Here is a 23,033-nt window from a genome sequence, read left to right on the forward strand (position 1 = left end):
GTTTCCCTACTTGAGCTCCACGAACTTCATCTCCTTCTTGTTCCTAACATCCTCAGGAAAGTATTTCTCCAAAAATACCTTCTTGAAGACATCCTAGGTCACATCATGACCTTCAGCCTCTATGCATTGGCAAGTATTCTCCCACCAATACTCAGCTTAATCCACCGGAGTATATGCACCAAAAGTAACTTTTTGCCCCTCCGGACATGCCATCACTCGGAAGATTTTCTCGATTTCCCTTATCCAATTCTAAGCACCATCAAGGTTGTATCCTCCTGAAAGTAGGAGGATTGTTTCGTTGGAAGCGGTCCAACCTTTGGTACTCAGTAGCTCCAACAGCTTCTCACATATTCGGATTCCCTATAGCCTAAGCTAAGGCTTGGAAAGCATCAGCTATCGCAGGATCATTCTGTCCAGTCATCACTCCCTATACACACCAGGAAGTGAGACATGGAAAGAATACACATAAGAAAAAGAACAACACAAAAATCACAACCATCTTAAGTCCTTACTTGGTTACTTTTGAGAGTTGATGCCTCGAGAAAGTATTCCTTTAAACTAGTTCTCTCTCGAGACATTAACACTCACTTTCCATCATTTGTATTTCCTGATCGCTTGCCGTATCATCCCATTTCACTTCACAAATTATACAGATGGTCAGTCTGATAACTCATGACACGACATTGAAACTCATGGTATAGCAGACATCAGGAGAACAAACATGTTATGACTACAACAATCAAATCTCTATAACTTATGGAAACACAACAAAGTAAGTTCCAATTGCAAACAACAAACATCAAGCATTCAACAAGATAACTATAAAATGCATAGAAAAACATAGTAGACTCACAACTCACTGGCCGAAAAGGTTCAACTAGCTCTGATACCACTAATGTAACGACCTGCGTTATCGCTATGATATCACCACTCTAAACCGTGAGAATTTCAATTTTTAAATAAAAAATCTGTTAATTTGCTTATGAAAAATGAAATTAATTTTTTTCTTGATATAGATTCACCAAACAATGCACCATTACTTAAGTGAATATATATATATATATATATATATATATATATATATATATATATATATATATATATATATAGGTATAGTAACTCAGTACACATCATTCACATAATGGAAAGTAAATTTGTTCATATATATAATTAAATTTGTGATTTACATCCTCAATTCAACAAAAAGAATTATGGAACCAGCTATGGAGGAGTTGATTAACAAAACACAACTCTTTCCCAAAATAATCCCAATGTCATCACGTCGGCTCGGGGGCTCCACAAAAGAATCTAACTTCTCACACTCTACTGTTGTCATTCTGCTCTCACGAACAAAGGTTCACGATCATCACAGGTACCAACCATACGGTACAAAAAAATTACGAGGGGTGAGATTATTACAAAAGAAATTAATACAAAAAATCAAATAACCACGATTAGTAAGAAAACATTAACAAATATCATAAGCTTACACAAACATTCATTAGTCCAACACACACTCAACAAATAGTCATCATCCATCCATAGTTCCAATCAATCATGCTCAGTACAATGCATGCACCTGACCTCAACTCTCAAATGCAATGTGGTACCATCCCCAAGGAAATAGCCTAAGCGTGTCCACACGATACTCTCACTAAGGAAAACTAGACAGTAAGTGTCGAGGTCACCCTATCGTGCAATGCAACTCACCCCCATGGTGATCAGCATAAGTCTCAAGGGAGTTCCAAACCGAGTGACATGCCTCCAAGTACAAGTATTCCTCCTCATGAGAAACTACAAGTGCTTACTGACAAAGTTTATACTATTTCCATGTCATATGAAGTATGAAACATAAGCACCATCAATGCACTGACCATGGATAATTAAAGATTCTAAGCCATCCCGCTCCAGAGATGCTTAAAACTCTTTAACCACTATTTTTTCCCCCACCAGCGATATCCAACAAGGTCACTGCACCCCCCATGTACATACACAACATACAATGTATGAAACATGGACACCATCAATGCATTGATCGTATATAATTAAAAATTCTAAGCTATCCCCCTCCAGAATGCTTAAAACTCTTTAACCACTATATTTCCCCCTCTAGGGATATCCAACAAGGTCACTGCACCCCTCATGTACATACAAAACATACATCATCACAGTGCATTTTCAACATCATCAACATTTCATCTCAATGTCATTATCAACATCAGCATTGTCCCATCTCAATGTCATTCTCAACATCAACATCATCTCATCTCAATATCATTCTCAACACCAACCTCATCTCATCTCAATGACATTATCAACAACAACAACATCATCTCATATTAACATAATCATCAATAACAACATCAACTCATATTAACATAATCATCAATAATAACATCATCTCATATCAATATTATCGTAAACATCAACATCACCTTATATCAATTAATGTCATCAATAGCAATATCATTAGTAAGTCACATTCCGCATATACATACATATATAGTTCGTGCCTTAGATTCACACTCCTCAGGTCTTCAGACAACACAAGTGTAATAAAAACAATAATGTCATTTATCAATAATAGACGTATCGCATCTCATTAGTCAAAAACATTGTTTTTTCTTGAAAACCAGCATGCAACATGAACAGGCATACGTCCCCATAGTTAGGTTCCCTAACCCCAACTATGGTATTAAAAACTATAAATGATAATAAATTCCCCTCACCTATCGTGAGCTCACCGTCAGTTCCTCTTTGCGTCGCTCGGAGGTCTCTCTCGTTCACGCTCGTTAGTCTAAACACAAGGTTCTATACACCAAATTGAAGGAAATTTAGTATAGATTTCAAAAACAAGGTTAATAACAATATTCGGAGTCAAATACCACTGTCAAAACATAAAGGACTAAGGGTTGTTTCGGATTCCACCGAAAGGAGATGTTATTTTGAAATTCCGCTCATGCCAATGTGATCGGGGTTCAGTGAAGGCCAAGAAAATAACATCAATGTTATAAAAAGATTACTTTTACAATATCTCATTTTCAAGGGTTTTTCAAAGGAAGTTTAAAAACACCCTATTACAGTACCCAACACGAGAGATACTAAGAGAAACCTAAACTAAATAGGAGAAAGGCTTAGAAGTCAAGATTACCTCAGAGAAGCTACGAAATGAAGGATTGGGGGAATTTTCTCCACCGAATCCTTGAGAAGGATTTTGAGGATTTCACTCCAATTACATTATTCTTCTAGGTGTGGAGGTTCGGCAGTAAGCAACGACGGCTCGTGGTGGCCACCGGTTGTTGTGGGTGGTGGAGAAGAAGGTGTTAGGGTTTGGGTGGGCGTTTGGAGTGGAGGAAAGGGGGAAAATCATGTTTTTCACGTTGAAGAATGTATTTATAATCTGCAAATCTCGCTTAGCAAGCTCGTCTCGCTAAACAGGAGTCCACTTTTCACGTTTAGCGTGACAATTCACATTGAGCGCAACTCCCTTTGCATTGATTCTCACTCAGTGTGCTAATTCTCGCTCAGTGCAATTCCTTCTCGGGTTGGAATTGCGCTTAGCGTGCCCCTTGCGCTTAGCGAGATATCAACAGTTGTTATTTTCAAAATCCTGACGGTCAGACTATGGAGGATTTTCTTAGAACATCCATCCAAAATTTTAAGACGATTCAATGGTTAGCAAATCCGAGATCACGATTTTTGGGAAATAGGTTTAGGTAAAATTTGAAATCTCATAATTTCAACTTAGCTCAACAAAACTCCACATAACTCAACATCCACATCAAGAAATTCACACATGACTAATTCAAGCCATACCTCAACTCATTCAAGTCAACCATATAGTCAAATAACACGATAAATACAATTAAATATCGACCTGTAATTATCTATAGAGATTCTACATCTTCACTTAGCTAGAAAGTTGATATTAAAGATCTCTAGGTTCTTCACCCCAACCCCCCTTTTTCTTTCGGAAGGCATACACGGTCCCAAGCAATCCAACGAATCCTTTTATCTTCATACCACCCAAACCATATGAACTTGCGTTGAATACTCAAGAGGGTATGGATAATCTTTCTCAGGAATCTAAAAAAGGAGAAGTAGTATAGTGAGAAACTGCTTAGAACTAAGTTAATCCTCACTACACGCCCCACATAGAAATATGTTTTCCTTTCCATGTTACAAGCTTCCTTTTCACTATCTCGACCATTGGTTCTTAGGTGTTGCGTCTCCTAGGATTTCTCTTGATTGGGAGACCAAGGAATTTGAAAGGGAGAGCAACCGAGTTACAATGCAAAAAGTTCTTTGTTGCCCTAAGGAAGGGAATGCCAATGTTTACCCCATATATGTTACTCTTGTGGACATTAACCCGTAGACCTTCCATCATCTCAAAACTTATAAAGATATCTTCCAAAGCCCATAGATTTTCATAGCACAGCTCACCAACAATCAATGAGTCAAGTGAGTAATGCAGTAATGAAAGTTGATTTGTTCTAAAATCTTAAAGCCTTTGAATACTCCTAATATGTTTTGAAAATAGGCCTACCAACCCCTCTGCTACAACCAAAAAAAAGAATGGGGCAAGGGGTGGCCCTATTTCAAACCCCGCTTTATGTCAATCTGTTGAGTGGGACTTCCATTGAGCATAATTGATGTTTGTCCAGAAAAATAAGGGCCTTGATGCATGCTCTCCAAGTTGTGTCAAAGCCCAAACATAGTAGCATGTAATCCAAATAGTGCTAACTAATTGAATCATATGCCCACTGGAAGTTGACTTTTGAACATGAATAGTTGGATATGAATTTTGTGGATGCTCCCAATGAGTGAAATAGGGCAGAAATAAAAAAATGTCATTGCTGGCATGGATTTTGTCACCAGAGCTATGAAAGAGGCTGTAACTAACTTGGGGATCTTCGTGTTATGGTAGAACTCTTGTATCATGTCACAAACGTCCCCACTTACTATGTCCCAATTTGCCTTAAAGAATTTCGTGCTAAAACCATCCAACCTCGAACTCTTTCAAAGTAGCAAGACCACGCTGGACTTTTGATTTCTTTTGTAAAGAATGAAGCCACGAGTGCAACATTTGTTGATTGTTCAATCTGTTTGAACTGAATCCCATCTAGATTTGGCCGTTGAATAGGAACCTCTTGAAACAGAGATTCTAAGTGATGTATAACTTCAACTTTGACTCTTGCTACATCATTTATTGTCTCTGCATAAAAAAACAAAGTTAGTAGTTGATTTTTCCTTTGTCTCCCTCACATATGTGAGTCGAAGAAGCAGGAGTTGGAATCCCCTTGTTTCAGCCAACGTGCACACAATTTTTGAAACACTATGGCCTCTCTTTGTCTGAGCACACTCCAAAATTATTTATGAACCTCCATCCTTTTTTTGTCACGTGTTCTTCTCCATCCAACAACTTTTCGTCTAAGGCATCCCAATCTTGGACCAAAGACTCAATTTTCAGATCAACTTTTTCATAGACATTCAAGCACTAACTCTTAAGATCTCCCTTTAGAGTTTTAAGTTTCTCTCTGAGCCCTGAAAGATTCCAGTGTAATGAAGTTGGCTTTGTCCAACTCTCAAGCACCAACTTCTTGAAACTAGGATGCTCCATCCAATTGTTGAAGAATTTGAAAGGCTTTGGTCCCTAATTTTTAACCTCATTTTTCAAAAGGATCGAGGAATGATCAGATATGTCATGTCTACCTATCCACTGTTCTAAGATGTTCCACAGTTCAAATAGATCTTCAGAGATGAGAAAACGATCCAACCTAGTCATTGAGGATCCATCTGCATTAACCCATGTGAATTTCTTACTTGAGGTGGGGACTTTCATGAGTTCTATATCACTAATAAATGAGTTGAAGCCTTCTATTTTAGCTATATTAATTTCTCTAGACCTTCCTTTCTTTCATGTATGTTAGTAACAACGTTGAAGTCACTCTTCAAACACCACAACTAAATGCCCAATTCTCTTTTCGACATTAGCAAATCATTCCACAGTTTTCTCTTACCCACCATCGCACATGGGGAATATACATTGATCAGCATACATAGCATTCAAATTTTTTTTCCAATCGACACAGACACCAACAAACCCTTTTCCTTGAATATGGAATTTAACATCTAGTGTTTCCTTCCTCTAAATGCTCAACAACCCACCCGTAAGTCCTGTTGAAGGCTTATATATCCACTCAAAGTCAGTCTCTTGAGACCTCCATACATCACGAACAAAAGAGAGCTCAATGTGTTCACATTTTGTTTCTTGTAACATATAGAAATTGACACCACTTTCTTCCACCAACAACTTGATACGTTTCCTCTTTATCGGGTCGCTGATCCCCCTCACATTTAGTGACAAAATCCTCATTTGACACCAGACTGCATCCCCCTCTGGTGGCTTTGTTGTTGATCTCTATCTTCCATTGTTTGGAACAATTGTATTAAATAACCATCATTCTATGACCCTCTCACACCAATTGACTTCACCACCACCCATGTTTTTCCAGCAACGTTGCCTTCAGAGCCTATCCTCAATCAACAATTGCGACAAAGAACGTCAGCGGTCGTCGCATCCCTAACCAGTATGGACGCACCAGAGGATGAATCACCGGTTAATCCCTTCGACATACTTTGCCCCTTATTCTAAGAGACTGTGGCATCCCTAAATAATGATTGGTTTAATAGTAATAAATTAAATAGCAGAAACCATGGGAAAATTTTTTTCTTTTTTCTTTTTCTCTCTTTTTTTCCGCACTGTTATTCATTTCACGGTAATTAAATTCAGAAGGAAAATTATCACTATAGAGTCCTGAATGGCCAGTTCACAACTCTATTCCGATTCATTTCTTTCTGATCACTCGTAGCTTCCAAACTATTTTCCTCTTTCAAAAATATATCAGCCATCATTTTAGGTCGTCACGTGAAAGATAATAAGATGCGGTCGGTAAACTCTTTTCAAATAAAGTTCGTTAACATTTCCTTTTCAAATAACAAGATAAAACATAATTGTTTTTATCATCTACAACTGTCCAAAAATGTGGGAGTATGCAAAATAACATAGTGACATCCAGAGCAAAGGTAACAACTGTGGTGGCTTCAGCCACAATATATACAATCATCAAAATTTCTATACAATAGGTCTACCCACCCAAAAATCAAAAGAGTAAACCTAGCAGTCTGAACTAGATACACCCACCCACAAAAAGTATGTGCGCCTAGTCTAAGGAGTCGCCTGCTATGATGAAGAGTTGTCACTATTCGCTGTCCCTCTAGGGCCATTCTCCTCTGTAGAGTCTGCCTCAGATGCTGACATAATATCCTCTGAGAATCAACATCAGGGAGTGGGTCTTCATCATCCTCAGGTAAGTCAAGGGCGTCCATAGTAGGTTCAGGAGGTAATTCCTCTGGATCCTCTTCACGATCTTCTTCAGAGGATGACACCTCTATTACTTGAACCGGCTCAACTAGTCGATATGGAGTAGGTGTAGGTAGTATCCACTCCACAGGCTGCTGAAGTGTGTGTGCGGGTTCCTCCGGATGTACTAATGAAGTAGCAGTGAGTCAAATTGTGCCACAGAATTGGCATCTCTCGTTGCCTTCGAGGGTCTCCCAAACACCCTCTAGGCACTCCATCACCACGCGATCATGGATCAACTGCGCTGCCATCATGATCTACAAGAGATAAAAGAAAGAGGGTAGACTCTTTCACAAGAAATCTAACTACACAGGTAACAATACAATGCGTCCCCTAACGGCTACGCATAGTCAAAATGTCTTGTTCAAGGGATTTCCTCTCTGGTAATCGATTACCAAAGTATGTAATCGATTACCAGTGCCCAAAAATGAATTACTCAGCCTTTGCACATTGGAATCTACAAATTACACTGTGTAATCGATTACACATAAATGGTGATCGATTACCAGTAGCAGGTAACACTATGTAATCGATTACACACAACTGGTAATCGATTACCAGTGCCCTATCATACTGTGTAATCGATTACACATAATTGGTAATCGATTACCAAAAGCTACTTAACATCCTGTCTCCATTTTTTAAACCCTGTAATCGATTACCCACGAATGGTAATCGATTACCAGAGGCTAATTTTCAGATAACACCCAAGATAAATAGCTGGTTAGTCGCCACACAAGCCTCCTTGCTTCGTGGACTATGTTCTTTTATTGGTTGACTGCCAGGAGCTCGCCTGTTTAGGTACGTCACAGGTTCTCACTGACTGACTATGCCCAGGTTGGGTCGGGATTAGCCAAGCTTGGTTTTGGGCAATAGCACCCCACCTGACGTCCCCAAGGTCTCCTGACCCCCGCGACATATCTCCAGGTACCACTCTGTGGTCAACAAACAAAAGAAGGAAGATTAGCTCTTCCACGTTTTCTCACATCAAGCTTATTGGATTATGGGGCACCCGTCATATGTGGTGCTAGGTGGCGATCGGGCGATGGCGCAAATCAACTCTCCCATTTCCACAAGTCAGGCATAAGCACACCATCCCCAGTTGCCCACCTTTAAATTGAGCTCACGCACTCCTACGTAGCCCTTATCCTCGTTCCTCTCAGCACCGGGTCCCCATCAACCCCTCCAAGCTTTCACAATATCCAAACAATTCAATTTCATTTGTCATGAAGCTACTCTAAACCAAGAAAAAAAGAGTGGAGGCAGAAAACTCTGCACAAAACTCATTCAAATTCCACAGTTTTTCCTACTCACATACCTCAGTAACATTCTCTTTGTTCCGATTCATCAACCATTGGATCGCCTTGAAAATTTAACTGAGAGTTCTTAATACAGAAATCTAAGTTTTGACCGTTGGGATTTGCTAGAAAATATCTAGAACACGAGATGTGCTACCTTTCCCGTGACTAGCACTGCACAACCATTTTTCTGCATAATTTAGCAGATTTCGAAATCCAACTTGCATACATCCAATTTTACTCAAATTGGATCCTACAAGTCCTAAATCATGTATAAATCATACTCAAGTCAAAAACAAACTTCAAATCAAGGTAAATCAAATTCTAGGTATCCAAAACCCATCAATTTAGTGAATTTTCAAGGTTTAAAAGGTGAAAATGAAAATTGGGTAACTTTGGGGTAAACTCTCATCTTCATCAAGTCTATAACATTGATTTAGACTTGCTCAAACTGGTTTTAAGGTGAAACCTCCACCTATTCAAAATTTAACCTCTCAACACCCAATTTACCCTAGAAATGGCTCTTTTCATTCACATTTGTCACTCATTTTTCTCATTTGCTCTGCCCAAGCTTTTCTACAAGTCCTAATTGACATTCTAAACTAGAATCAACTCACTTTAGACTCCAATTTCCACTAACCCTAAATTTGGCTTTTCTAACCCTCAAAATCTCACACTTTTCCACCTACAACACTACCATTCTCACATTTAACTCTAAGTTAACTCTCCCCATTCTCTCTACCAGTTTTCTATCAACATTTTAAGCATACATATATCACAAAGCATCATTATTAAACCCTAAATCAGCATGGGTAGTTTTGCTTACATCAAACATGTCAAGTTTAGCATGATTTCAACAAATTCCTTCACAAACAACTACCCTAAGGCAATAACCTAGTAGAACTACCCATCATAGCTCCCAAAAACCCAACACCCACAAATTTCAAGTGAGAAGAAGTTCACCCTTACCTGAAATTTAAAGCCCCACGAAGTAAAGGGAGGCTCCAAGACTCCAAAAATTGTTTTTCCTTGCAATTTGGGGTAGAAATGGAGAGGAATTTTGGAGCTTCAATGGAGGCAACAATGGAGAAGAAGAAGAAGAGAAAAAGCAACTTGGAAGGAGGGAAGAAGCTGCTGAAATTTTCTGAAGGAAGAGAGAGAAGATTTGAGCTTTTTATAAAAAATGATTTTCTTTTCTTTTTCCCTTTTCTTTTCTAACAGCAATTGTCACATGTCCTATTTTAAGTGGAGCAAAAGGGCCCACCTTTTTCCTTTGATTTGACTTCATACTCAGCCACAAAGGAGAAAAAATTGGACCTTTTTGGATGCTAAAATCCTGCCGCAGTTTGCGTGCCGCCTTTCTGGTTCCAGTTCCTCGCGTTTCTCTGCACCCGTCGGGGCCCATTTTCGAAAGTAGGCAATATATGTATCAAAATGCTCAGAATGAGACCTTGAGCGTGGTTCAGAGGTTGGTTTTGTGAAATTTTAAGTTGCACACAAAACGATAATTTTTAGACTAATTAATTGCGAATTACTCTATAACCGTTCGGTTATGGGTTACTCTTTGTTAATTAGTCTAACCCGCGTATCTTTCCCCCAATGTACATACTTCTACCAAGAATATATATATACACTGAATAATATATATATATATATATATATATATATATATATATATATAATTATTTAGATGTAACACTTACAAAATTCCGGGTAGAAATTCTAGGATGTCACAGAGACCATAGTATATTGGGACAAGAAAGCCCTCGGAATAGGCCAAGAAAGTCTTCTTTCTCTAGGAAGAATGTCCATTGGAGCATGAAGTGGATAGTCCATAAGGGGTATATTCTAAGTCGATATAACCAGAGGTTTTGGTCCCTCACTATGGGACTCATAGTCTAAAACCAAGGGTGGGCTTGAACCAATAGACGTTAACCCTGGACTCATTTCAAATTGACCCACCTCCACATGCCTAAGAGTCTCCACTACGCCAAGTGGGACTATCTTTTTTATCTGATTGGTTGCTACAAAGCCTAAATCGACATTCACTTCTTGTACCCCTTGTTCTCGCTCACCTTCATCATTTTGAATTTGAACATTTTCAAATTCAAATTCAAAATCTTGCTTCTCTAGTGCTTGTCCCGCCAAAGAGTCTTCCACCACCTCTAGATCTTGCAATAATGAGCCTCCATCTTCATTTGTTGATGATTTTGATCTCACCGAAATGTCAGAGGAGACCCTAGTGCACATGATGCAGTGATCACATGTATCCGGAGCTTCTTCAACTATCTTGATTTCAAATAACTCCTCACCCACCCGTGCACTAACCATATAATTAATACAATCCTGATGTTTTGTGCGGATGAGGAATTTAGCAACATCAAGTCTTGACCTTGTCTTGGTGAAGTCATCAACATATAAAAATTCCTCATAGCAGGAACCCAAAATTTTGAAGAACTTCTCCGACTAAGCTTGCACTGGAACCCAAAAGCATCTAACCTAGACCAAGCATTCACCATCAATAAGTCACGAGTTCCACTCCATCTTCTCTTCAAACCATTCATTCACCCACCCAACATCTTCGTTAAAACAATTTCTGATCTCTATCTCTTCTCCAGCTTCAAGGAGTACTAGCTCTGTACCCATCATAGTTACTTTAATGCCAAACAACCCCTCAAGGTGAAATTTTTGTTGTGTCACATAAGTGTCTCCCCTTTTGTGAACTTTCTTCACCAAAGCTCTGCTTAGAGTTTGGATCTCCTACGATGAAGGAATGAACGAAACACCAAAGAAAGGGAGTTCCTTGGTTCTTCCCGTTGCATCTTCAACATACTTCTTTATTTTTTATTTTGAGTTGTGTCAGTGTGACACCCTCTACCCCACATATATATGTACTAATAATAAAAGGAATAAGAATGCAGAGTTAATTAAAAATTTTAAAACACATTTAAATAAAAGCATTTCAAAAAAGTCAAAGGCTCACATTCACTTTTTTAACATCATAATAGAACTTGTCCAAATAAATAATAAAATTATCTCAGCTCAAAACAAGACCGTCCAAAACTCCAACGAATGAACTAAAGATTCAACTTGTGAAACAAAATGATAAAAACTACATGTCCAGAACTTCATGCAATTAATACAAAAACTCATGTCTCAATGTCACATTCTATCAGAGCATTGTGTTCCAGCATCCTATAGCATGAAGTTCTCTATAGCAATCCACCTAACCATCTGCTCCCACGAACACAAGGTTCGAGATCATCACATGATCCAAACATAAACAACACATGGGAAGTGAGTTATCACATTCCTAACTATTATAGGGAAATGAGACGACATGTAGATATACATATCATATAAATGAAATACAACTTACTTTATAACATCTCACATCATTTCACCACTCATCATATAACATTACAGCTCAACACTACACGTCTCACACACTTTCTCATCATTCATATACTCAAGGATCAAAACACAATATCACTCAACCAATCAATATCAATTAATACACAAGCGTTATGCAACAAATATATAAAGACTCAATCCTATATGCAATGTGGTACCATGTTAGTGAAAAACCTCGTTGGGCGCCCAGGAGTACATGACAAGACAGATCACACACTGGTAAGTTAAGTCACTCTCACTAGGTAAAATCATAGGGAGACCAGTCAGGGTCACTCTATTTTACAAGAGCGCTCCAACCATATGGGATCAACATAGGCTTTAAGGAACATTCAAATCGAGTGTATTTACCCCCAAGGCTAACACTCCGAAGAGTCCATTACAAAACACTCGACTTCTCAATTGTTCTCAAAATAATTTTATCTCATCACGCCTCTAAGTGATTAAACTGGTCGGGTTCCCATAGTGATTCCCATCATAATACTCGCTGCGCATTAACTCATTACGCTTAAAGGGTCTTACAGTTGTGTGATTGCACAGTTTATAGCTCACAATATCTCAATACACATGTATCTCACAATTCACCACATATTCAATTTATCACTTACTCACAATTTTATAATCTCAATATAACAATTTATCATGCTAATCTAATAATTCTTATCCAAAATACAAACAAATTATACGAACATGTTTCTCACAACATGGGGAGTAAAACCCTTCAAACAATTTCACATAATCATATAGGAAGAATTTTAATACAATAAGCATCACAAAATAAATCATAATTTGATCCTCTAAGGATTCCTACACATGTTTATTCTAACCCCAATTGCAATAAACTCATCCCTTACCTCTAAGCGAGCTCACGTGTGTAGTCTGAAAGCGATAGTGACATCTCTAGCGGTTGTCTAAGATTCCTCAAGCTTTTTCTCTGGTTGCTCTGCTAGGGTTTCCAAGTGTTGAAGAGAAAGAGAATGAATTGAAGCCTCCAGTGGTTGTCTAACATTATTTCGTAAATCACAATGGTGTAGGTGGGCGAAAGTAATTTCCGAACTTGGTGTTCAAATTTAACGATTCTGGGATCATAGTTTTACTAGAACAGATTTGGGTGTATGCGGGAAAAGAAAGCTACGATGTGAGGGATATTTCTCTCACCTTAGATATTACTTCACAAATCCCGACAGTGGAGATGTACGAAAATGTGTTGCTGTTCAAATTTCACAATAATCAAACGGTTAACGAATCCGAAGTCGTAATTTTACTAAGATGGGTTTGAGTGTATGCAGGAAAAAAAGAGAATTTTAGGAGAGAGGGAAGAGAAAACAGATTTGAGAGAAAGAGAAAGTGTATAAATGTATCATAGATATAAAAACTGATCTAATATGCCTTTATTTATAGTTAAAATACTCTCAACCTATTATTTACTCAATTATTATTTTATAAAAAAAAAATTTATTTTACTTCCTATCAAATGAATAAATAAAACATTATTTTTATTTTCTAAGAACATATATTTATTTTATTTACCTTAAAATCATTATTTTAATTAATAAAACTATTTCTTCTTATTTATTTAATTACAAACATCATTATTTTCCTAAAATTCTATTTATTTTTAAATAAAATTCTTTTTTTATTTATTTATGAAAAATGGAATATTACAACTAGCTTACAAAACTCGGCAAGCGATTTTGTTCTTTTGTGCCTGCACCTTTGGAAAGGGGGCCATTTTTCTGATGTTTCTAGTAGCCGGTTGACCCTTCAAATCTGCACCACCCTTTTGAAATTTTGGAACATTAACCCACAATTTTTGTTTTTCAATGAAGATTTTGTCCAATTTGAGGGTCATAACTCATACATCATGCACCCCTACGAATCTTACAAAGCCAAAACGTTCACCTATTTTATCCCTTTTCCTAGGAATAACTACCTCAGAGACTTTTCCATACGAGTAAAATAATTCCACAAATCCTTAGCAGACAAGTTTGGTGCAAAGTTTGTAAAGAAAAAGGTCGTTTGGCCATCTCCCTCCCTAGGTGCTTGTTAAGAACCTCTTTCTGAAGTCGAAGCCTGATTTAGAAGATTTTTCCCTTTGTCCCGCCTTCTGACCTGCTTCTATCCATATTGACACTCCATATCAGATTATTTGAGATATCAAAATTCTTCAACTTTGAAAAAAATTCCTATAACTTGTAACAAATTTACAGGCTTCACTGTAAAGAACATGACTGGGCTCTCAGGTAAGATTTGTTTGATTTTATTCCAATTTCTTTTGAAATATCTTTTAAGTTGTTGAGATTATTGGTTCAATCCAATCTGGCACAGACATGGGGACGTTGAACTGATCATGCTTGATAATATGGATATTGGAAACTGGAAAGTGTAGAAGTTGCTCAAACTCAACCATTTTGACGATTCATAATTAAAAGGAAGAACGCTTTAAAAGATACAAGAGGCAATTGGAGCTTGTATGAACATATTTTTGACCAAGAACAAAAAAGATTCAAATAACATAATTAAAGCTTTTACACTGTTATTCAGTCACTCAAACACAAAAATGTTACATCTTTAAAAAGTTTGAAGTCTTATGCTAACACTATTCGAAAAAGACTTATCGGTAGAGCATCTTTAGTGCTGGATCTTGGGGAGGGAAGCTCAAGATCCAACCACTAGAGACATACCCAAGTCTCCAGTGTGCAGATCGATTCTTCCACAAGAACCACGAAGATCTGCACCGTTTTAAAAAAAATCATTTTTTTACTCTCTTTCTCCCAAACAACTTTTAGAGGGAAGCAACGAAATTGAAGAGGGGAAGGAAAAGGAAACCAAAAGAACACAACAACAGATTAAAACAACAACAATAGATCCAAGATAGAAAAAACAACAATGACCATAATAAATAAAAAATAAAAGAAAAAGAAAAACACAGAAGTGGATCTTGGAACAACAGGCAAGGGGACTCGAGGTTAAGCATGGAGATCATCGATCTATGTGGTTTTTGCGAGATCAGAGACCCCGGAGGCGGGATCAATCGCTCCTTGTTGAAGATCCATGATCTGGTTGTTGATGGAGGAGAGATGAGGGTAGGTAGAGAAAAGGGACAATGGAGAGTCGGGCGAAGAGGAGGGGACGCCGCGGAGGGGAAGTTGGGCACAGAGAGGAAGATTGGGCAGAGAAGAACAATGACCACGGAGAGGATGAGGGCTACTCGCTGTGGAGAAGAAGGGTGGGGTTGTGGAGGGGAGGGAAATGTTATGAGTAATGAGAAAGTAAATTGAGTAGGGGAAGGGGCTATGTTATGAGAAATGAGAAAGTAAATTGAGTAGGGGAAGGGGCTCATCACGGTTTAAGAGAAAAGAAAAAATTTGTTTTTTGAAATAAAAATCCACCATTGCTTGTCACTTATATTTATTTTAAATTAAGTTTTAAAGAAAAATTTAAATATGAGATTCATTCTGAGATCTAAAAAAGTGTCTCAATATCTCAAATTGAAGGTCCCCCAAAAAATGCTCCAAAATCTTAAAATCGAATCTATTATTAAATATGCTCTAACAATGCATGCATTAAACTTTTTTTTAAAGATGTGACATGATTGTTAATGTAAAAAATTAAACTCAAAGAATTATGAAAAATCTCCAAAACACTTTTCTTGAAGAAAAAATTTGTAGAAACATTTTGGTTAAATAATGACACGGCTAGAGACGTTCTCGTTTAAGATATTTATTTTTATTTTTATAATATTAAGGAGTGGTCAGATGCTATTGAAATTGAAACACGCACAGGATGGTTGTTGCTTTTTACTAGTATATGCAGTTATTATCTAGCCTTTCCTTAGGATTCAGTAGTACTTGTAGGAATTTGGGCAGATTCCGTTTGGATCTAAAAATATCTACAAACTTTACTCTTTTGGTGCAGAAATAGCAAGAAATAATACTTTGGTGGAATTACTTATTTTAGACTGTATAGCTACCAATAAAATTGTTTGCATATTCTGTAACACCAATTGGAAGCTGTTTTCATCTTCACTCTAAAAGGAAGAATTAACCAACACTATTTGTTGGGTAAGGTTTAATGGCTAATGCAGTGTCATCTCGGATACATATGTAAGGAAGGTGATCGACGCCTCAAGGATCTCCATTTTGAGGGGTTCACAACTTATAAAAAATCTGAAAAAAAAAATTATTAACTTTATTTTGGTGAACTTTTTAATATATAAGAGTTTTGTGTATTATTTTTTTATGGTTGAATTTATAAATTCATGAAATTTTTTATCGATAAATTATTTGCGAAATACGTTTCTGTTGTTTAGGGATCCCTTTTTTAGTTTTTTCTCCGGACTCCAAAAATGTTCAAGATGACACTTAGCTTATGCATGTTTTGTTGGAATCATTTTGAAAAATATAATAAAATAAAACGCGTATTATTTGGACTGTGGTCACTTAAGCATTCACATGATTGAATGAACACATTAATGTGTTAGCATGGACAACATGTTTAGGTTTTTCTCGAAAGTTAGTATCTATGTTAATATCAGTTACATTTACAATATACTTAAATATAATTTTGGTTGTCGTATTTTGCTCAATTTACAATTTTGATCTTTCTATTTTAAAATAGAAATATTTGGTCCCTATTTTTTAAAAAAAAATACAATTTTGATTCTCTAGACCTAATATATTCATTTAAAATATCACCAAGAAATGATTTATTTAATTAAAATTATGAATTTTTTAAAATAGGAGACCAAATATATATATTTTTTAATAGGAGAATTAAAATTGCATATTTGGCGAGATAGGAAACTAGAGTTGCATTTAAGCCGCAACTATGTTATTCATATATCCATGTTATTAATTGACATAGCCAAATTGGATAAGATAGATTCATCTCAAGCAGCCTTCTGTTAGTTTCATGAATTATCTGTGGAAGAAGTTATAAATGGAAGTAGAATAGTAGATAGTCTAATAATTTTTTATTCTCTGCTAATACTGTAAAATACCTGTCTACCTATAAATCGTTTTGGCTCTACCATTTTGCTCATGCTTTATGATCTACTAAGGGGATACATTTTTGCAAGATAGTACTAATTTTAATGGGGGAGAGAATTCATATGACAAATACACCATGTTGACTCTGCCTCCTTGTGTAGTCTTGCAAAAGCTGCTGAAGACTGAGGGAGTTCTAGTCTATCACATAAAGAATTACTGAATGAGTGTCCCTTGTTTATCATCTAGATGTAATTTTCTACACGAAGCGAAGCCCACAAGCCAAATAAGGTAAGTAGAAGCACTTCAGAATGTGAAGCAAATGTTGCTGTGTTGGGGCTTCCTGCTGGTCCTGTACCATAGACTGAGGCTCCACCAGGAATTGTTGTCATGCCTGGTGCAGTTGGGGTCATGATACCTGGTGTAGTTGGTGTCATAGTACTTGGTGCAGATGGGGTCATAGTAGTTGGTGTTGTTGGGGTCATGGTGCTTGGTGGATTTGGGGGGCTTACATAAGTTGGTGTTGGTGGAGTCATGCTGCATGAACAATAGATATATTAGAAAATTTAGAATGTATAAGGTTGCATATCATGTTTATTCATGATAGGGTGAATAAGATATAGGTGGAAGAAATTCTCACCTTGGTGTTTTGGAGGATGTATAGCGGCAGTTCCCATTACCTGAAATGATGAGGAGAAGCACACGTTATTGTTAACAGACATGAGATAGTAGGATTTTGTGACAGTATAATCTCAATCAAAAACTTAGATAAGCGAATGAAGTCCTTAATCCCTGGATTCACGAATTATGACATTGGTATGAATTAATTTGGTGGGAGAGTCAGTATGCTAAGTAGAGAGCTGAGTTTTCCAGATTATTCATCAGTTATTGACAAAGGGATTCAATGAGAGACTTTGGTAAGCTACTGAAAGATATATGTGACTCTGAGTAGCAATCTTGCTTCCGTTACTGTCATTAGAGAATTGCTCTCTATTTTTCCCAATAATTCTAGAGTGTATACTAGGATCTAATTACAGTAACAGAAGCAAGATTGCTACTTAGAGCCTCAAGGGTAACATAATTCTAGTGTGACACATGGATCTAATCAGTTTTCCACCTTGTGGTTTGACCTTATTTCAATGTGTCATCTTGGGGGTGGAATTTTGTTACCCTTGGGGCTCTCTTTCATATGTCATTTCTGTTTAGAGTGGATAGAAAATTTAGTTTGGTTATATGATAACAGAACAAACTTCAAAGGGCAAATAACGAATTTTAAACCACAAAGAAGCACATTGAAATCAGGTCAAATTACATGATGGGACACTAAATTTAACCCATAAAATTCTGAGATGACCTCAAGAGATGCCTTGAAGCTATGTTGCACTCATGCAAGTGTTAGTTCCTGACTAGGAGGGATGCAGAATTTGAACAGTCTTAGATATTGGTAACTGGTAAGGTAATATATATGGAGATTTATGAGAGACTGCTAGCATGAAAAAGGTATATTTGATATGGGAACATGGGAATGCAAAATTTCTAGACCATCCACAAGTTGTTGCTTTGAACACATAGAATGAAAAGTTTCACTTGTCTATTTTTAAGACACCAAAATGTTAATTTAATACTTTATATTGTGCTTAATGATCAGGCTTTAATGTTTGATGAGAATTCTTACTAGGATCCTTGTTTGTAAGTGTGGCAGTTCCTCCAAATGCGCAGCTTGTAGGAGCAGGATTCTTCTGGTAGTAGTCATTGAATGCATAAGAAGCATGGTCTTTCAGAGTATTTGGGTTGTAACAGCTTGCTCCAGGTTGAATTGCAGAACAGTCTGCACCATAGCCACAAGCATAGTCAAGAGCCACCTTCAGAGTGTTCTCTGCAGCTGATTGGCTTGCAACACACCATTGACCACCTGATGATGCAGTAGTAGGAGTGGTTGGGGTTGTGGGAGTAGTAGTTGGGCTAGGTGGAGTCATAGTTGGAGTTGTAGGGTTAGTGTATGGGTTTGTAGGGCTTGTTTTCGGGGTTGTGGGGTTTGTGTAAGGGTTTATAGGGGTCATGTATGGGGTTGTGGGTGGGGTTGATGGGGTTTGTCCTGTTGAGCCAGGTGCTTGAGGAGTTGTTGGGTTTAGTGTAGGGTATGGATTTGTTGTGCCTGGAGTTGTAGGGTTTACTACAGGAACTGCATCCAACTTGGTACCAAATTCATATGAGATTTCTTGGTGTTCTTCTTCTCTTAGTGTTGTGGCTTTACATAGACCTGCAAAAGAAACCAAGGTTCTTTCAACTCTTCAGTAGGACAAATGAAAAGAAACAGCTGAAATTGAACTAGTAAACCTGAATTACTGAATAAATTAATCCAAATTGTAATGTACATATATATGCCTTCCTACAGCTACCATAAGTTTTTTTTTCGTTTTGTTCAGATTCGCATTACAATTCGAGCCTAGTGAACTCATTTGAGGGAGGAAAAAGTTCTCCATGTCTATTTTTTACATTTACAAGAGTCCATTTCAAGACTTTAATTAAGAGATCAAATTGGTAGTGGTAGCTAGCATAAGTTATGTTCATGCAAATTCAAACTTCTCAGATTCATTGCTATTGTACCTTAAAAGTACATGTGGCTATGATTGTTGAACGGAAAAAAATCTTGATTAATTCCTGAAGATTAACTTTTATGGCTATTGATGAATTCTGTCTACAGCTTATCATGGCTTGAATATTTTATTTTTCTAATTAAACATTAAACATTGGTACTATATTTATGGTCAGCTTCTAAGGCTTTGTAAATTTGTTATGCCAACCAATACATGACTAAGAATATATATGTATCTATGTTTTGGATTAAAGGACCAACGTTCCAACAAAAAATTAAGTTACCTGAATTGAAGAGAAGACACAAGGAGAACAACACATGGCGCCAACTTCTAACTCCCATATCTGCACTCTGCAGGTTGTATTGTCTTGATTCTGATTTTTCTTTCTGGGTTTGGATGAGCAATGTTTAAGAAGTGCAGATTTATGTGAGGTAGAACTTTTTCTTTTAGCCCCCATCTTTTGTATATATATAATAAAAGCTTGGGAATCATTGCTGTCTTGGATCAAAGAGAGAAGGAAGAATATAAGAAAACTTGGGAAATGAGGCATTGGATATTTGAAATTAGCAAGCAAGAGTAAGTTTCAGAAAGAGAAAAAGGAGAATGATGGGTAAAAGGCAAAAGGGAGATCTAGTATTAATCTGACACATGGGAGCTGAAACATATATACTTTAATTGGATGGTGATATTTGTTGTACACACTACAATGTCATGCTCTTTTGTGCTTTTATTGGCCACTGTATATGGGACTGAACTAAAAGTTAAAGCTGATACACTATAGTCTTGTACTGCGTGCCTTTTAGGGTAGTAATGAAGAATTCTGTCTCAGCACAAAACCGTTTTGTTTTTGTTTGAATAATACAAGTCATGTGGAATACTTAAGAATCACGATTTCTCTTCTGAGAATTGTCTATTTGGGCTATTATTGGGAACTTGAATTGAATATGTCATTCTGGTGCTACCTTGTCCTTGTCCCCATGCTTTAATGTTATCTCATACATTCTTGCTTCCTTCCTGTTTTTTTAGTACAAGATCTCGTGGATCAAGAATATTGAGTGTCCTAGGATGGCATTTGAATATAAATATTTCAGATTTTCAACTTTTTAGATTTCTGGGATCTTGTATTTAGTTGTTTTCACTTCTAAATTCTAAAATACGAAAGTGAAAAATAGAAGAGAAGAACGTTGTATTCAGTTTCTTTACGCTTAGTTTGTTTCAAGATAACTAAGTTTGTTTTAAGTTCCGTATTAGTTGGATATATAATTCACCAAAAAAAAATTAGTTGATATATGAAACAACCAATAGATTTTAAGATTAGCAAAATGGCGCACATAAATTTGTTTATTTATTAGGTGAGTTTTTTTGACTGAATTTATTAGGTGAGTTAAATGCTTGTAATTTTTTTCTTTTTGAAGGCTAGTAAATTGAAAATGCTCTGTAGTCAAAATCAAGGTAATTACTTTATGCACCCATTTTTTTGTTTGGTGCACCCCAAATTTTTTTATGTCCAAATCTTACACTTCTTAAAGGTTGTTGCTCCCTGCACCTTCTATTATTGTCCAAATCTTACACTTCTTAATTACATATAATTGAAGGCACAGGAACTAATAATCGGAGGTGCAAGAAGTTTTAGCCATTCTTAAATCCCTTAAACTTAAATACCTAGTCCAACCCATTATTTTTTATTGGTTTTGGTTACATTGATTGGGTATATCCAACCCGTAAATCCCCTGCTAATCCATATCTTTCACCATTCAACAAGAGAAAAATGAAACAAGTACCATAAAAACTTTTAAAATGTAAAGAGAGTTCAGCATAAGTGATTGACAATTGTATTCTTTTCATTGAAATAACATGGCCGATTCTTCTACTTCAAATAGTATGTGCTTGCTTTAATTTATCTTGTGTTTATGCCTCACTTGCTTGTCTTTGCTTAGATGCATTAGCCTTGCACCCTTCGAATGCCTTGGAATTCTACCACTAGATGCCTTTTGGATTTCACCATCCTTAGTGTAGGACCCAAATTTGTTAAACTTCATTTCAAGTTGTTCTTTTGTTGAATTAAATGGAAAGTTTCATATGAATATGGAGTGATCTTCGACTGGTAAAAGTAAAGCACAAGTCAATTAATATTTAAACTAAAATTTAAGACAAAATTATATATGTAGTTATAGAAAAATCTAGAATCAAAGAACCTAAAACCCACTGTCAAAAAGGAAAAAAAAAATACTAAAACGTTATCAAAGAACCCATGCGTGTACCTTTAATTGTGTAATCGATGAAGACCTACCATGAGCGACAACAATGGTTTATCTCCAAGAGATAAGATCTTTGATTAATTGTTTGCTTATCATATTGAAAGATCACAACCTTATGTGATATTCTCCATTCAAATTTAACATGAGAGTATCCATTGGATTTGGAAAAAGAAAATAGATAAAAAAAATATAAATAATATTTAATAATATGCTTTTGAATTGATTAAACAAAAAAGAAACTTTAAAAAATATTTATTTTGCATGGGGCTAAAATATACTTATAATGTTTTGTCTTATATTTTAGTTCCAATTTCATCATTTATTTTCTTAAAAGTTTAATTTAGTCTCTTAAATATTTAAAGTGAGCCAAAATAATCTTTTTTGTCATGTTTGTTATGTTTAATATTAAAAGAAATTGAATAGGCCATTTTTTACCACCGATAATATTTCAGTGAGAAAATGACTATTAACAAGTATAAATAATTTTTGGTAATTTCAATTGGTTATTTCTTTATGTAATCCAACATTTGAGTACAATCAGACATAAAGGAGAAGAACGTTCTAGTATCATTGAAATTTGAATTTCACTATGGAGTAGCTCCATAGGCTACCTCCAACCTCTCTTTTCCTAACCATAGGTTCCACACCTAGCACCCCATTGTCAAGGCTCCCCAACTTCATTGTTGAGCCCCAAACGAGTTGAATTGCTCACTCAACATGATGACTTGAAGACTTGAGTGAATCTTGCTATGTATGCCTCCTTCTTTGGCGGAATTCACGACCTCTTTGACGACATCATTAGTAACTATTGTTTTTGGTTTTTGTTATTGACGAGGTTGATGGATGCTAAAGTGAAAAAAATGTCACAAGAAGGGGGTAGAACTAGGGTTGTTCAAATTTTGTAAATTTGTTTTGAAAATAACTAAGTTTCTTATGTAAGTTCAAAAAGAGACGGTTCAGAATGAAGAATTATTTTGAGCTCAAAATGAAAATGCAAGTAATTCTGGAAAAAGGTTCTTTTACAATTCAGAGTTCTTGTTTCAAAAAAGGTTGTTTAT

At 36.4% G+C, this 23,033-nt stretch overlaps 1 protein-coding gene across 1 annotated transcript; it reads right to left on the reverse strand.

The window, feature by feature from the left end:
• Positions 1–17,003: 17,003 nt before the first annotated feature.
• Positions 17,004–20,265, reverse strand: LOC114387322 (PLASMODESMATA CALLOSE-BINDING PROTEIN 1-like). Its single transcript, XM_028347480.1, has 4 exons — positions 20,001–20,265; positions 18,796–19,380; positions 17,761–17,800; positions 17,004–17,657 (listed from the first exon to the last, which is right to left on the reverse strand). Exons 1-4 carry the CDS (start codon positions 20,056–20,058, stop codon positions 17,366–17,368), a joined length of 975 nt encoding a protein of 324 aa, XP_028203281.1. The 5' UTR covers positions 20,059–20,265; the 3' UTR covers positions 17,004–17,365.
• Positions 20,266–23,033: the final 2,768 nt, after the last annotated feature.

The sequence above is a fragment of the Glycine soja genome, chromosome 15 (assembly GCF_004193775.1).
Source record: "Glycine soja cultivar W05 chromosome 15, ASM419377v2, whole genome shotgun sequence".
NCBI lineage: Eukaryota > Viridiplantae > Streptophyta > Magnoliopsida > Fabales > Fabaceae > Glycine > Glycine soja.

Excerpts from the sequence above, each read along its gene's own strand:
- LOC114387322 (XM_028347480.1), bottom strand. The coding sequence starts at position 20,058 with ATGGGAGTTAGAAGTTGGCGCCATGTGTTGTTCTCCTTGTGTCTTCTC. Across the intron at positions 19,381-20,000 it reads GTGTCTTCTCTTCAATTCAG|GTCTATGTAAAGCCACAACA; the intron begins GTAACTTAATTT and ends TTTCTTTTGCAG. Across the intron at positions 17,801-18,795 it reads ACTTACAAACAAGGATCCTA|GTAATGGGAACTGCCGCTAT; the intron begins GTAAGAATTCTC and ends TCATCATTTCAG.